The sequence below is a fragment of the Pseudophryne corroboree genome, chromosome 1 (assembly GCF_028390025.1).
Source record: "Pseudophryne corroboree isolate aPseCor3 chromosome 1, aPseCor3.hap2, whole genome shotgun sequence".
In the NCBI taxonomy this organism is placed as follows: Eukaryota; Metazoa; Chordata; class Amphibia; order Anura; family Myobatrachidae; genus Pseudophryne; species Pseudophryne corroboree.
The window spans coordinates 469,321,135-469,338,061 of record NC_086444.1 but is presented as its reverse complement, the minus strand read 5'-3'; the positions used below and the strand labels follow the sequence as shown (position 1 = coordinate 469,338,061).

At 43.0% G+C, this 16,927-nt stretch overlaps 1 protein-coding gene across 2 annotated transcripts in view; it reads left to right on the top strand.

Annotated features, from left to right (window-relative positions):
• The window catches only part of LOC134893764 (spindle assembly abnormal protein 6 homolog), a 331,182-nt gene that overhangs the window by 168,167 nt on the left and 146,088 nt on the right, over positions 1-16,927 (top strand). For both annotated transcript variants that reach the window (XM_063913711.1, XM_063913710.1), the window contains exons 6-8: positions 11,410-11,487; positions 12,635-12,754; positions 13,143-13,334. In XM_063913711.1, the coding sequence (XP_063769781.1) occupies positions 11,410-11,487; positions 12,635-12,754; positions 13,143-13,334 (390 nt within the window). The remainder of the gene's footprint in view (positions 1-11,409; positions 11,488-12,634; positions 12,755-13,142; positions 13,335-16,927) is intronic.

Below are 16,927 nucleotides of genomic sequence, written 5' to 3'. Positions count from 1 at the left end.
GGCCCAGTCAGTACCAGCTCTGGAGACGGTCTGGGAATACTGTGTGCTGTACATCACTCACTAAATACCTCAATGGACCGGACATTGGGCATACTGTGGGGTTTCCCTTCAGCAGGGCAGCCTGGATTTCTTGCATATATAGACTTTTTTATTTATATTGGCTGACGTATCAAGTGGGCATTGAGCTTTTAGTGGGTCCTTCCGCATCACTTGCTATAAGACTTATCTGGCTGGTTATCCCTTTCTTTCCCGTTTATATTCCATCTTCCAGCAGAGCACCTTCAGGGAACCTGTTCCTGTTGTTCTTTCTCATTATCAACACACTTCACTCCATTTATTTATGCACTACTTTATTCACTGCCGTTTGATGTTTAGCCTCCTTGATATTTCCCTCACTATCCACGCGCTAGGTGACTAGCGAGGCTGTTGATAACACCCGCCGCTTGCTACGCCGCGCTACGGAGCCGTTGCTAAGCACGGCTCCGGGTTTGTGTACCTTGGTTACCAGCGTCACGGAGCGGTAGATGCACTAGGCATGCCCTGCTTTGTCTCCACCCACGGCCTGACGCAATTGTTATTTTTGGCACCAATTGATGTTTATATTCATGCTCAGACAACAGTGCGGTTAGCCCCTGAGGAAAACCAGTCGGTTGAAACAGCTGTCGGGCTGTGTTTGCTGTATTTGCTGTACTCCATCATGCCGTTTGGTTAAGGAATAAATCATGTTTTTCTTTCATCTACACGTGAGTGCTGGCTTGTCTACTTTTTCTGCATCGCTGGAGAATTGAGTGTATGTGTATGTGTGTGTATGTATATGTATATATAGAAGAAAGTGCGGCACTCGGCTCTTAACAAGTATAACAAAGTTAGATATTGTTTCAACAACGTTTCAGTGCCTCCGCACTGTCGTCAGGTTTATTAAGAATAACATGTACAGAACATACCTTTATACCGTGTAGACCACCCAGGTGAAGGACGCCGGCTCCGGGAGCGGGACCACACACCCGTCCGGCGGCGGTATCTGATGACATCATCAGTAAGAATCAATGTGCACACCCACCAAACAGTGTTGCCATGGCAAATATGAACAAACAGAAGCAATGAAAGGTTCAATCTCTAATACTAATGTATAGCAGGCATGGAAGTAACAAACAGTATTCGAGATATATCAGAGCGCAATGACGGTATTAAATGAAAAAATAAGCATGAAAAAATATATAAATAGAATCAGATTATTTTATAAAAAACAAGCATAATTAATAGCATCATTAAGGCCTTTATGTGTGATAACATCAAGGCGAATGATCCGAGTTTCACACTGAAGCAATTTCCGTGCCCTATCGCCACCCCTCTTTGTCAAGGGTATGTGATCAATCATGCGATATCGCAGGCTATTGAGGGGATGCTTATATTCACAGAAGTGACGTGCCACAGGCTGGTGACTTTTCCCAGATTCCAGAGCGTGACGTATGGCGGACCGATGGGCCGCCATTCGTTCTTTGAATTTTCGCTCTGTCTTTCCCACATAGCTTAATCCGCATGGGCATAATAATTGGTATACCACAAACGTGGAATTACATGAAAGTAAATGATGGATTTTAATTTTTTTGCCTGTCTGAGGGTGACTAAAATAATTACCGGAAATGAGAAACTGACAGGTCACACAGGTGCAGCGAACGCAACCTGTTGTCTTAGATGCAAAAGATGTTTTCATGAGGGGTGCAATATCAGTTTTGACCAAAAAATCTCTCAGGTTCCTGCCTCTCGCATAACAGGGCATCAAACTAAAATTCTGTAAAGGTAATGATTTATCGGATTCGATAATTGGCCATAGATTCTTGGAAATCTGGTTAGTGGTTGGGGATGCTGTATTAAACTTGTTAACCCAAGGAAGTTTAAGGCTATTTCTCTATCGTCCTAAGTGGATGCTGGGGTTCCTGAAAGGACCATGGGGGGGTAGCGGCTCCGCAGGAGACAGGGCACAAAAGTAAAGCTTTTACAGGTCAGGTGGTGTGTACTGGCTCCTCCCCCTATGACCCTCCTCCAGACTCCAGTTAGATTTTTGTGCCCGGCCGAGAAGGGTGCAATTCTAGGTGGCTCTCATAAAGAGCTGCTTAGAGAGTTTAGCTTAGGTTTTTTATTTTACAGTGATTCCTGCTGGCAACAGGATCACTGCAACGAGGGACAGAGGGGAGAAGAAGTGAACTCACCTGCGTGCAGGATGGATTGGCTTCTTGGCTACTGGACATGAAGCTCCAGAGGGACGATCACAGGTACAGCCTGGATGGTCACCGGAGCCACGCCGCCGGCCCCCTCACAGATGCTGAAGCAAGAAGAGGTCCAGAATCGGCGGCTGAAGACTCCTGCAGTCTTCTTAAGGTAGCGCACAGCACTGCAGCTGTGCGCCATTTTCCTCTCAGCACACTTCACACGGCAGTCACTGAGGGTGCAGGGCGCTGGGAGGGGGGCGCCCTGGGAGGCAAATGAAAACCTTTAAAAAGGCTAAAAATACCTCACATATAGCCCCAGAGGCTATATGGAGATATTTACCCCTGCCTAAATGTACTAAATAGCGGGAGACGAGCCCGCCGGAAAAGGGGCGGGGCCTATCTCCTCAGCACACGGCGCCATTTTCTGTCACAGCTCCGCTGGTCAGGAAGGCTCCCAGGTCTCTCCCCTGCACTGCACTACAGAAACAGGGTATAACAGAGAGGGGGGGCAAAATAAATGGCAATATATCAATATAAAAGCAGCTATAAGGGAGCACTTAATCATAAGGCTATCCCTGTCATATATAGCGCTTTTTGGTGTGTGCTGGCAGACTCTCCCTCTGTCTCCCCAAAGGGCTAGTGGGTCCTGTCTTCGTATAGAGCATTCCCTGTGTGTCTGCTGTGTGTCGGTACGTGTGTGTCGACATGTATGAGGACGTTATTGGTGTGGAGGCGGAGCAATTGCCAAATATGAGGATGTCACCTCCTAGGGGGTCGACACCAGAATGGATGCCTTTATTTGTGGAATTACGGGATAGCGTCAACTCGCATAAGCAGTCGTTTGCCGACATGAGGCGGCCGGACACTCAATTAGTCCCTGTCCAGGCGCCTCAAACACCGTCAGGGGCTGTAAAACGCCCCTTGCCTCAGTCGGTCGACACAGACCCAGACACAGGCACTGATTCCGGTGGTGAAGGTGACGAATCAACCGTATTTTCCAGTAATACACACGTTATATGATTTTGGCAATAAAGGAGATGTTACATTTAGCTGATACTACAGGTACCACTAAACAGGGTATTATGTGGGGTGTGAAAAAACTACCAGTAGTTTTTACCGAATCAGAAGAATTAAATGACGTGTGTGATGAAGCGTGGGGTGCCCCGATAAAAAACTGCTAATTTCAAAGAAGTTATTGGCTTTATACCCTTTCCCGCCAGAGGTTAGGGAGCGCTGGGAAACACCTCCTAGGGTGGACAAAGCGCTAACACGCTTATCAAAACAAGTGGCGTTACCCTCTCCTGAGACGGCCGCACTTAAAGATCCATCAGATAGGAGGATGGAAAATATCCAAAAAGGTATATACACACATGCAGGTGTTATACTACGACCAGCTATTGCGACTGCCTGGATGTGCAGTGCTGGGGTAGTTTGGTCAGAGTCCCTGATCGAAAATATTGATACCCTGGACGGGGACAATATTTTACTGTCGTTAGAACAAATAAAGGATGCATTTCTTTATATGCGTGATGCACAGAGAGATATCTGCACACTGGCATCACGGGTAAGTGCTATGTCCATTTCGGCCAGAAGAGCTTTATGGACACGACAGTGGACAGGCGATGCGTAGAGGAGTTATTTGGGGTCGGTCTATCGGATTTGGTGGCCACGGCTACGGCCGGGAAATCCACCTTTCTACCTCAAGTCACTCCCCAACAGAAAAAGGCACCGACTTTTCAACCGCAGCCTTTTCGTTCCTTTAAAAATAAGAGAGCAAAGGGCTATTCATATCTGCCACGAGGCAGAGGACGAGGGAAGAGACAGCAACAGGCAGCTCCTTCCCAGGAACAGAAGCCCTCCCCGGCTTCTACAAAAGCCTCAGCATGACGCTGGGGCTTCGCAAGCGGACTTGGGGGCGGTAGGCGGTCGTCTCAAAAATTACAGCGCGCAGTGGGCTCACTCGCAGGTAAATCCCTGGATCCTGCAGATAATATCTCAGGGGTACAGGTTGAAATTAGAGACAGAGCCACCTCGCCGTTTCCTGAAGTCGGCTTTACCAACGTCCCCCTCAGAAAGGGAGACGGTTTTGGAAGCCATTCACAAGCTGTATTCTCAGCAGGTGATAGTCAAGGTACCTCTTCTACAACAAGGGAAGGGGTATTATTCCACTCTTTTTGTGGTACCGAAGCCGGATGGCTCGGTAAGGCCTATTCTAAATCTGAAGTCCTTGAACCTGTACATAAAGAAGTTCAAGTTCAAGATGGAGTCACTCAGAGCAGTGATAGCGAACCTGGAAGAAGGGGACTTTATGGTATCCTTGGACATCAAGGATGCGTATCTCCACGTTCCAATTACCCCTCACACCAGGGGTACCTCAGGTTCGTTGTACAAAACTGTCACTATCAGTTTCAGACGCTGCCGTTTGGTTTGTCCACGGCACCTCGGGTCTTTACAAAGGTAATGGCCGAGATAATATTTCTTCTTCGAAGAAAAGGCGTATTAATTATCCCATACTTGGACGATCTCCTAATAAGGACAAGGTCCAGAGAACAGCTAGAGATGGGTTTAGCACTATCTCAAGAGGTGCTAAAGCAGCACGGATGGATTCTGAATATTCCAAAATCCCAATTAATGCCGACAACTCGTCTGCTGTTCCTGGGGATGATTCTGGACACAGTTCAGAAAAAGGTTTTTCTTCCCGAAGAAAAAGCCAAGGAGTTATCTGACCTGGTCAGGAACCTCCTAAAACCAGGAAAGGTGTCTGTACATCAATGCACAAGAGTCCTGGGAAAAAAATGGTAGCTTCTTACGAAGCAATCCCTTTCGGCAGATTCCATGCAAAGGGATCTGTTGGACAAATGGTCAGGGTCGCATCTTCAGATGCACCTGCGGATAACCCTGTCGCCGAGGACAAGGGTATCCCTTCTGTGGTGGTTGCAGGAGGCTCATCTATTGGAGGGCCGCAGATTCGGCATGCAGGATTGGATCCTGGTGACCACGGATGCCAGCCTGAGAGGCTGGGGAGCAGTCACACAGGGAAGAAATTTCCAGGGAGTGTGGTCGAGCCTGAAAAAGTCTCTTCACATAAGCATTCTGGAACTAAGAGCAATCTACAATGCTCTAAGCCAGGCGGAACCTCTGCTTCAAGGAAGACCGGTGTTGATCCAGTCGGACAACATCACGGCAGTCGCCCATGTAAACAGACAGGGCGGCACAAGAAACAGAATGGCAGAAGCTGCCAGGATCCTTCGCTGGGCGGAGAATCACGTGATAGCATTGTCAGCAGTATTCATCCCGGGCGTGGACAACTGGGAAGCAGACTTCCTCAGCAGACACGACCTTCACCCGGGAGAGTGGGTACTTCATCCAGAAGTTTTCCACATGCTATTAAACCGTTGGGTAAAACCAATGGTGGACATGATGGCGTCTCGCCTCAACAAGACACTGGACAGTTATTGCGCCAGGTCAAGAGATCCGCAGGCAATAGCTGTGGACGCGTTGGTAACACCTTGGGTGTACCAGTCCGTATATGTGTTTCCTCCTCTGCCTCTCATACCAAAGGTATTGAGGATTATACGGCAAAGAGGAGTAAGACTAGTGGCTCCGGATTGGCCAAGAAGGACTTGGTACCCGGAACTTCAAGAGATGGTCACGGACGATCCGTGGCCTCTACTTCTGAGAAGGGACCTGCTTCAGCAGGGTCCTTGTCTTTTTCAAGACTTACCGCGGCTGCGTTTGACGGCATGGCGTTTGAATGCCAGATCCTAAAAGGAAAAGGCATTCCAGAAGAAGTCATTCCTACCTTGATAAAGGCAAGGAAGGAAGTCACCGCGAAGCATTATCGCCGTATTTGGCGAAAATATGTTGCGTGGTGCGAGCAGCGGAGTGCTCCGATGGAGGAATTTCAACTGGGTCGTTTTCCTACATTTCCTGCAATCAGGATTGTCTATGGGTCTCAAATTGGGATCTATTAAGGTTCAAATTTCGGCCCTATCAATATTCTTCCAAAAAGAATTGGCCTCAGTCCCTGAGGTCCAGATTTTTATCAAAGGAGTACTGCATATACAGCCTCCTGTGGTGCCTAAGGTGGCACCGTGGGATCTAAATGTAGTTTTAGATTTCCTCAAATCCAATTGGTTTGAACCACTAAAGAATGTGGATTTGAAATATCTCACATGGAAAGTGACTATGTTACTGGCCCTGGCTTCGGCCGGGAGAGTATCTGAACTGGCGGCTTTGTTTTATAAAAGCCCTTATTTAATTTTCCATTCGACATAGGGCAGAGCTGCGGACGCGTCCGCATTTTCTCCCTAAGGTGGTATCAGCGTTTCACCTGAACCAGCCTATTGTAGTGCCTGCGGCTACAGACGACTTGAAGGACTCCAAGTTGTTGGACGTTGTCAGAGCCTTAAAAATATACATTTAAAGGACGGCTGGAGTCAGAAAATCTGACTCGCTGTTTATACTGTATGAACCCAACAAGTTGGGTGCACCTGCTTCTAAGCAGTCGATTGCTCGTTGGATTTGTAACAAAATTCAACTTGTACATTCTGTGGCAGGCCTGCCACAGCCTAAATCTGTTAAGGCCCATTCCGCAAGGAAGGTGGGCTCATCTTGGGCGGCTGCCCGAGGGGTCTCGGCATTACAACTCTGCCGAGCAGCTACGTGGTCAGGGGAGAACACGTTTGTAAATTTTTACAAATTTGATACCCTGGCAAAGGAGGACCTGGAGTTCTCTCATTCGGTGCTGCAGAGTCATCCGCACTCTCCCGCCCGTTTGGGAGCTTTGGTATAATCCCCATGGTCCTTTCAGGAACCCCAGCATCCACTTAGGACGATAGAGAAAATAAGAATTTACTTACCGATAATTCTATTTCTCGGAGTCCGTAGTGGATGCTGGGCGCCCATCCCAAGTGCGGATTATCTGCAATACTTGTACATAGTTATTGTTAACTAATTCGGGTTATTGTTTAGGAAGCCATCTTTCAGAGGCTCCTCTGTTATCATACTGTTAACTGGGTTTAGATCACAAGTTGTACGGTGTGATTGGTGTGGCTGGTATGAGTCTTACCCGGGATTCAAAATCCTCCCTTATTGTGTACGCTCGTCCGGGCACGGTACCTAACTGGAGTCTGGAGGAGGGTCATAGGGGGAGGAGCCAGTACACACCACCTGACCTGTAAAAGCTTTACTTTTGTGCCCTGTCTCCTGCGGAGCCGCTACCCCCCCATGGTCCTTTCAGGAACCCCAGCATCCACTACGGACTCCGAGAAATAGAATTATCGGTAAGTAAATTCTTATTTTCTGTTGTTAATACCTTGCTTATTAAGCAGGGTGTTTCTATCCAGCCTAAGTACTTTTTCTTTTGTGGCCAGTAATTCATTACGAGAATATCCTCTAGTTACAAATTTTTCAATTATTGCATCAATCTGAGAGATAGATGCTTCAATCTGGTTGTTGGTCCTATGTATACGGATCATTTGCGAGTATGGCAGGCCTCTAGTCAAGGTTTTGGGATGGCAGCTATGTGCTTGCAGAAATGTATTTCGATCTGTAGGTTTATTGTAGACAGTGGTATTGATGTTGTTGTCTTTCAGAGAGATTAATACATCTAAGAAGGCAATTTGTTCCTGGCTATAAGAGTACGTGAATTTAATCGGACAGGGACCACTATTGTGTACTTCAATAATATTGATCAGATCGGCAATATCGCCAAGCCAGACGACTAAGAGGTCGTCGATGTAGCGTGTAAAAAAGACTAAATTCGCACTCACTGTGGAATCTTTAAAGAATAAGTCATGTTCAATGGCAAACATTACAATGTTGGCGTACACTGGGGCTGCGCAAGAACCCATCGCGCAGCCCATCACCTGTAGAAAGAATTGGTCATTATAAAGAAAAAAGTTCTTAGACAAAATCAATTCAAACAACGATAAGATGAAATTGATAAAATCCACGAAAAAACCATTAAATTTAGACGAAAATGTTTTCAATAGTGCCAAACCAAATTGATGAGGAATAGACGTATAGAGATTGACGACATCAATACAAACAAGCCAACAATTACCAGAAATATGCAAATTAGATAATTTACGCAACAGAGTGGTGGTGTCAAGTAGGAAAGTGGGTTCTGCTTGTACCAGTGGTTGTAGAACAGCATCTAGGTACGTGGCCACAGGTTGAAACAGTGACCCTCGTGCACTAATAGGCCGGCCTGGAGGTGGACAAATATTTTTGTGCACTTTCGGGAGGGTATAAAATAAGTGTACACTGGGGTATGGTGGTAATAGCACATCAAAAAGATCTTGTGAGATGATTTTCATTTCAAGGGCTTGTTGTAGAATATTTTTGAGTTCCCGTTTAAACAGCGCTGAGGGGTCCTGACGGAGTTTGATGTATACAGGGGAGTCAATCAGTTGTCGTTCAGCCTCTTTATGGTAGTCATCCAAATCTTGTAAGACCATTGCCCCCCCTTTGTCTGCAGGACGGATTATCAGATTACGATTATCTGACAATGTTTGTAGAGCTTCCCGTTCTGATTTTGATAGGTTAGAGCGAGTCCTTTCTGGAGTTTCAAAAAAGATGTTACTTGCTCATCAAGCAATCACATATAGGTTTTGATTGAAGAGTTGCTGGAGAGGGGGTCAAAGGTGGACGGGGGCGAAATTTGTGTAGTTGTTTAGGGATCGTGTCCGTATGAGTCAGAGGAGCATCTTTAAAGAATTCTTTGAGTTTGAGTTTACGGTGTAATGAAAATTTTTCAATGTTCCATTGTAATTCATTAGGAGATACCGTGGGAATATATGAAAGACCCTTACTCAATAACTTGATTTCACTCTCACTCAGCTCATATGATGACAGATTAAAGATTAATTCCTTTTGGACAACGGTGGTCTCCCTACCCGCCCACGACCTCTTGTTTTGCCCCCCCCCCCCCCCCCTGCGCGTGAATCGTCTCTTCCTCGGTTCAACCCGGCTCTGGTGGCCACTCCTAAAGGGCCCCTTCCAGAGCCAGAGGCTTCATATTCACTGTTAGAGCTGCCCGTGTCTTTAGAAGTATCGGAGTCAAAACGTGAGAAGGGTCTCTGATTTCTTCTAAAAAAAAGAACGGGTATCTTTATCTCCCGCTAACCATCTATAAACGGTATGCCTCTCATAATCGAGCTCGACCCTGGCTAGTTTTTCTTTCTTAAATTTGATAAGATCTCGTTTATATTGTATGACTTGAGTTTGCAGTTTCTCCAGCCATTCATTCTCTTTATCAGCTTTGAGGACTATAAGATGTTTGCTTTCAAAGTCCATGATCTTAGCTTTGATTTTATCCAATTCTTTAGTAGATTGTTCTATTACTAGTAATAAAAGATCAAAGCTACATTTGTTAAGGATTGCGACCCAGCGTTTGCAGAAGGCTGGGTCGTAACGGCCAATGGTCGGGCAGTTTTTTATTCTAAAGCCCCGAGGGATTTTTTTAGATTTATAGTAATCACTTAATGATAACCCGTGCAAATATAAATCAGTCTCCTTTTTCTTAAGTTTCAAAAGGTCACGAAAAATGCCATCCACAGAAACAGCTTCAGCTTCATCATTAATACCAGCAGCGTATAGCCGTGCATCGGCTTCAGATTCAGAAAAGGATAAAATATCCCCAATGAGATAGTTCAAATAAGATAACTGATCATTACTTTCCTCTGCCATAATAACAGAACAACAGTCAATCCGTTAAGGGGTTAACCCAGCAAGAGTTCAACACCCTCAGTAAACTTCCACGGTTTGTTTAAAGTGCCAGTGCAGTCCTGAATAAAGTGCAAACAAATGTCCAAGCAAAAAAAGCCAAAAGTGCCAAGTGAAAAAAATAATATTATAAAAACAATGTACTTCACCGAGACGATCAGTATGAGGTAATAATAGTGCTTGGTGCCCAGGCAGAGGAGTACAAGGACCGGTTGTATTCACTCCAATGTATACGAAAGAGAGTCTGGCACTCCAAGTTGGAGTGCCAGACTCTTTCGTGTGTGTATATATATATATATATATATATATATATATATATATATATATATATAATATATTAGTGATGAGCGGGTTCGGTTCTACTGGGTTCTCAAAACGGCATCTTATTGGCTCACGGATGTCACGTGTTTTGGATAGCCAATAAGATGCCGTTTTGAGAACCGAGTAAAACCGAACCCACTCATCACTAAAATATATATATATATATATATATATATCTCTCTCTCCTGGTGCGAGCGTCAAAAGTTGAAGCCAGAAGTTTACCCTGTCTCTCTCACCTTTTGTCCTTTCTCCATGAGAGACTGTCTAAGGGTCTATGCCTGTCTTCTCTTAAAGGACAGGTTTCAGCCATGTCTATCCTTTTTCAAAGGAAGTTGGCTACCATTCTGGAAGTCCTGACTTTTCCTTCAGTCCCTTTTTAGGACTTAAATTTGGTATTGGAGGCATTACAGAAGGCTCCTTTTGAGCCACTTGAATCTGTAGAGTTGCGGTATCTCCCTTTTAAAGGTTGTGTTTCTTTTGCCCATTTCCTTGACCAGAAGAGTATCTGAGTTGGCTGCTCTCTCCTGAAAGCATCCACTTCTCATATTTCATTCAAACTCTGTCCTACGCACAAAACCTTCCTTTCTCCCAAAAGTGGTCTGCTTCCATATTAACCATGACGTTGTTCTTCCAGCGTTTAAGCAGTTTTTGGCTTTTGCTGTGGGTTCATCCCAAGTGCTTTTGGATGTTGTTCGTACTCTACGCATTTATCTGGACCGTATAGATTATTTATTGGTGTTGATTGATGTACCAAAATGAGACTAGCCAGCCTCAAAGGTTCCATCACTAGATGGGTTATTTCAGCAAATCGTCAGGCCGGAGGGGTACGGCGGGTGGGGGTGGGGGGGTTATATAGGGGGAAGGAGACAACTTTTAACTAGCTCCCCCAGATGGACTTCAAGGAATGGATTTTTGCGATGACTACAAAAAACATTTTTTTTTCTTTATTGCTGATGGGCCCCATTACTTTGCAATTATATATAAAGACAACAATTGTTAATAATGCTACTGTACATTTCTATATTATAATGATTACTAGATTCTACAGGGTGATAGCGTTTATCTTCCTTTATTAAATGATAATGTATTTAATTCTTGAGAGAAATATATTTATATTGTAACTGTGTTTTTTGTTTATACATTTCAGTTAGAAAATTGTGTCTTAAAAGGAAAATTACAGAAATCTGAAGAAGATTTTTCTCAAAAACTTTGCGTAACACAGCAGGTAAGTATTCTTCTCATCCCTCAGTTTTGTGGAACAGAAGTATTGCAGTTGCTTACTACACCAGAGTGCTATATGTTTGTGTATGCATTTCATTTGTAGAATCCAATTTCTTTTATTTTACTTTGCATTTTTGGTATAATATTTAGACAATAGCTACTCTTAAGGTGTGTACACACGGTGAGATATTTTCTTTAGATTTTGACTATATAGTCAAAATCGCAAGAATAGTTAGTGCAGATCGCAAGGTGAAAGTCACCTTGCGATCCCTATGCGTGGTCCTGCCAGGTCGGCATCGCAAGAAAAGATAGACTGTGCAGGCAAGTCAATCCTTGCTAGATCGGTGTACTATCTAGTTCATCTCACATAAGCCAAAATCTCACATAAGCCAAAATCGTAAGCACACATAGTCCATATCTAAAGAAAGTTAGTCAAAATCTGTGCTATCTGGGCTCCGGGGAGTTCAAGGGAAATCGCAAGTGAAAATTGGGTATAGCAAGGATCTCGCGGTGTGTACACACCCTTAGATACTTAATGAAAATATAAACATTTAATTTAAATGCTCTGAAACATGTTTTGATTTGGACTCATTTGTTAAATGAAACAACTAATTTAGATTACTGTTATTTTCCCCAGTAAGGGAAGCAATGTACAGATTACCTGCATGAGAGAAAAGTGCAGTGTTGTCACTGGACGTGTGACATGATAATAAAGGATGCATGGGAGAAGGTGGTTTACTCTGCAGATCTTGTCTGCCTCCCAGATTTGGTGTTCCTGAACCTCATTTGACCTTGCTGGCAGACTAATGTTGATGCATAGTTGCTGGCCTATATGTGAGCACTAGTGAAAGGGATTATACTAAGCAGGCCATTACTTAAGTCTCACATGTATTATTAATAAATAATATGATAGTGATATTAAAACCAGCTGTGTCTTGTCGTATGATGAATTTGGTTATCGGTACCTTGTATAGATTTGGTTATCTGCACCTTGTGTAGAAATAACAAGCACAAAGTCATACACATAACTGTAAGTCATCTTTTTTTTTTTTTTTTTCATTTTATTTTATACACAGTAATGGTTTTCTAAAACTGTATTTAAAGAGCGAGAATCAATACATTGCTTAACTTATTCACATCTACCTAAACAGGCTTTGGCAGAGAAATGTAAAGAACTGGATAAGTTGAGGAATGAATGGACATCACAGACGTCTTTATTAACGAACAGGCATACACAAGAAATTACAGCTGAAAGGGAGAAAGTCTTACAGGTTGGGGACAATGTTTATGTCAGATTGTTTTATTAAAAGCTTTTAAAAAGCAAATGAGATTGAGGAATACACACAGTATTCAATGTAGAATTCTCTGAATTCTCAATGTGCACCTTCATTCTGAATCTAAAAGCTCTGTAGTGTATTACTGGGGTTTCATTAATGGGCAAACACTTTGTTCAGTAGAAATACAGTGTGCAATGCAATGAAGTTTCATCTTTTTGCAAGTTAACCCATCTGCCCATATTCAGGTGCCTTCATCTATGTACATGTAGGATAATGGCACATCATTGAATAAATAAAGGGTTGAAAGTATTTAGAGAAATGAATGACATGGTTTAAGTAGGTTTGTAAAAAATGATCCTAAACGAGCGATTATTTTTGGTAGATTCAAACACAATACCACCTTCAGGCAGAACAGCAAAAGAAGGAGCTGGAATCTTCAAGCAGCAGAACAATACAGCACATGGAATGCAGAGTGTCTGAGCTGGAAGGAGTTAATAAAGATCTGATGGAGAGAAAATATAAGTCTGAATCACACCTGCGAGAACTTAAAGGCAAACTTTCTGCATTGGAAGAGGTGTGTCGTAATGTGTGTTTAGTATTAAAGTGGTACATGATAGATATATAGTGTGCGTATGTATGTATGTATGTATGCACGTGTATATGTGTGTGTATGTATGTGTATATATATATATATATATATATATATATGTGTATGTATCTATATATATACATATATATATATATATATATATATATATATATATATATATATATATATATAAAAAACACAGTAGTATCATTATCTCGCGCCAACCTAGAAGCGGCACCACGGGAGAGATCTTTGTTGGGAGACCTCAAAAGCATACAAGAATAAACACAAATTCCCAAGTGCGCTAAAGTGGAATGTAATTACACAGTTCTTCCAGCGTTATTTTCGTCGGAATGTAGACTGGAGGGTATTTAAATCTGGGGACCTGTAACAGACACCCCTCACCAAATAGTCACCAAAACAAGAGGCCAACAGGCCAATTAGTAAAAAGTTATTTTAATAACGTATACACAGTTCAAAGTATAAAATTGTGTCAATAAAATGCAACTAAAAGAGTACACAGCCAACACCTTTTGCAAGGTGCGAGCTCGACAGGGAGTATCTTTACAGACTAGGTTGTGATTCTCTGACTGACAAAGCCAACGCGTTTCGTCTTATTGACTTCATCAGGGGTAACGAATATAGGAAAAGGCTAATTTGATCATGATGAATTAATATAAAGGATCATAACCTCTAATGTACGATTATTCAGAATCTCCTATATCTGGACTTAGTGGATGAAGCTCTTATATCAGGGCTCCTGATTAGAGCTTAAGAGGTATTCCTTCTTAAATGTGTAATTTATGGTGTTTTATATAAACTACCTTAAAACTAATTGGGCGTAAATCCTTACAGGGTCGCCTAGGAATACTATTGGTTATAATTTCTTAGGAGTGCTGACAACCATATGTCGGCATTTTTGCAAACTACCTAAGTGTGGTGTCCAATTTTAAATTCAAGACTATTTCTGATTCGGATGTTGACCAACGTACAACGAAATTCAAGAATTATATAGCTGGTGTAACAATCTCAAAAGTATAAGTGGTGTGGCTTCCTCAATAGGTCTCACAGAATAGATCCTGGGAGAGATTTGGCTGCATGTGGAAATCACAGAATCCTGGTCAACATCCGAATCGGAAATAGTCTTGAATTTAAAATTGGACACCACACTTTAGGAGGTTTGCAAAAATGCCGACATATGGTTGTCAGCACTCCTAAGAGATTATAACCAATAGTATTCCTAGGCGACCCTGTAAGGATTTACGCCCAATTAGTTTTAAGGTAGTTTATACAAAACACCATTATCCAACCGATTACACATTTAAGAAGGAATACCTCTTAAGCTCTAATCAGGAGCCCTGATATAAGAGCTTCATCCACCAAGTCCAGATATAGGAGATTCTGAATAATCGTACATTAGAGGTTATGATCCTTTATATTAATTCATCATGAGCAAATTAGCCTTTTCCTATATTCGTTACCCCTGATGAAGTCGATAAGACGAAACGCGTTGGGTTTGTCAGTCAGAGAATCACAACCTAGTCTGTAAAGATACTCCCTGTCGAGCTCGCACCTTGCAAAAGGTGAGGGGATATCTAGATTCCACCTTACAAACGTGTTGGCTGTGTACTCTTTTAGTTGCATTTTATTGACACAATTTTATACTTTGAACTGTGTATACGTTATTAAAGTAACTTTTTACTAATTGGCCTGTTGGCCTCTTGTTTGGGTGACTATTTGGTGAGGGGTGTCTGTTACAGGTCCCCAGATTTAAATACCCTCCAGTCTACATTCTGACGAAAATAACGCTGGAAGAACTGTGTAATTACATTCCACTTTAGCGAACTTGGGAATTTGTGTTTATTCATATATATATATATATATATATATATATATATATATATATATATATAATTTGTTTTCAAATGCAGTGTCTTCTTGTCAGTCACAGTCAATGACAGTACTGTAGTTGACCCATTTTAGAATAAATGTTTATATAAATGCATATTACAGCTATGTGTCCACTTATATCTAGCCACTAATGTAACATTTCTTAGCAGATACAGCCGCATAAACGCACAGAATATAGGCATGCTGCATATCATTTTAATCAGCAGAGTCTGCTTGTGCATCCTAGTCTTATAGCAATACAAATAAGATGCATGTGTGGCAAAAAAAGAATGCTGACACTAAAGGAGTTGCACAGGACCTGTCAGCTTATACGCACCAGGCATCTCTCACTACGTGGTGTATTGAGGCAAGATGTATGAGGACGCTCACGTCTTTGACGATTAAGGGAGGTATTCAACTATTTGATAAGTCAGTTGGGTGTCTATTTTTTCCTATCTAATAGACAGGAAAAACAGACACCCAACCGACTTTTCAAACAATTGAATTCCACCTTAAGTGGCACTTTGGACATTAACTTCTGTTCCCGATGTTTGGTAAATGTGATGGTCGTTCTGGAACCTGTAGTTTATTGGGCATGGGGGAGACTTTTCCAAAATTCATCTTTAAAACTTTTAGGAACTAGGTGTCAAAAATAATGCTGCAATGCAGTAGATGGTCCAGAATGCCCAATAATCATTTAGTGATTTTTTTTTTAAAATTCTTTATTTTTGCGTGGTTAAACAGAGTGGGCAAACAATACATTGAGAAAAGGGAGAAGCGGCCCAGAGAGCCAACGTCCAACAGAAACCACAATTTTAGAATAGACAGCAAAAATACAACATTAGTAATCCAGTATGAACTGGGGGGGGAGGAGGGAAAGGGAGGTAGGGGAGAGGGGAAACCACGATATAGTCCAGTCACAATACATATCCCGGAGATAGTGAGATCAGAAAAACGAGAGAGAAGGAGGGTAGGGGACAGACGAGAGAGGACAAGAAGGGGAAAAAGTAAAGGAGGGAAGAAGAAGAGAGAGAAGAAAAGAAGAGAGGAGTTGGAGAAGGAGCAGTAGGTAACGCCCATGGGTCTGCAGAAGGAGCTAGGAACAAGGGGGGGAAGACAGCGGTCTGCGTCCAGCAGCGAGCCAGGGGGCCCACACCTGCTCAAAAACATGACCCCGGTCGTGGAGATAATATGTAATCCTCTCCGTTGATGCAATATGCCAAATTTTGGTTTTAAGAGACGGGAGAGTGGGCGGGGAGGGGTTCTTCCAATTAAGGGCTATCAATGATTTTTCCGCAGTTAGAATATGTGTGATTAGTTTTTGGGAGAATTTATTAAGCATCGGGGGGGGGGGGGGGGGGGGTGTAACACAGCAAAAAGATCCAGGGATCTTTCAGCATGGGGGAATCCAGAAGGGAGTTAAGGTGGGAGTGGACTAGATTCCAAAAGGAAGCGATGGACGGGCAGGTCCACCATATGTGTAGCATAGTACCTCTAGACCCGCAGTTCCTACAGCAGTTAGGAGAGGAAGACGGAAAGAGTTTAAGTCTATCAGGGGTGTAGTACCAGCGGTAGTAAATTTTGTAAGCCGTCTCCTTGAAGGCAGTAGCAATAGAGCATTTTTTAGCAATCCCCAGTCTCATGTCCTCCCAGTCCTCGCTCTCTGGAGGGGGCCCAAGATCACGCTC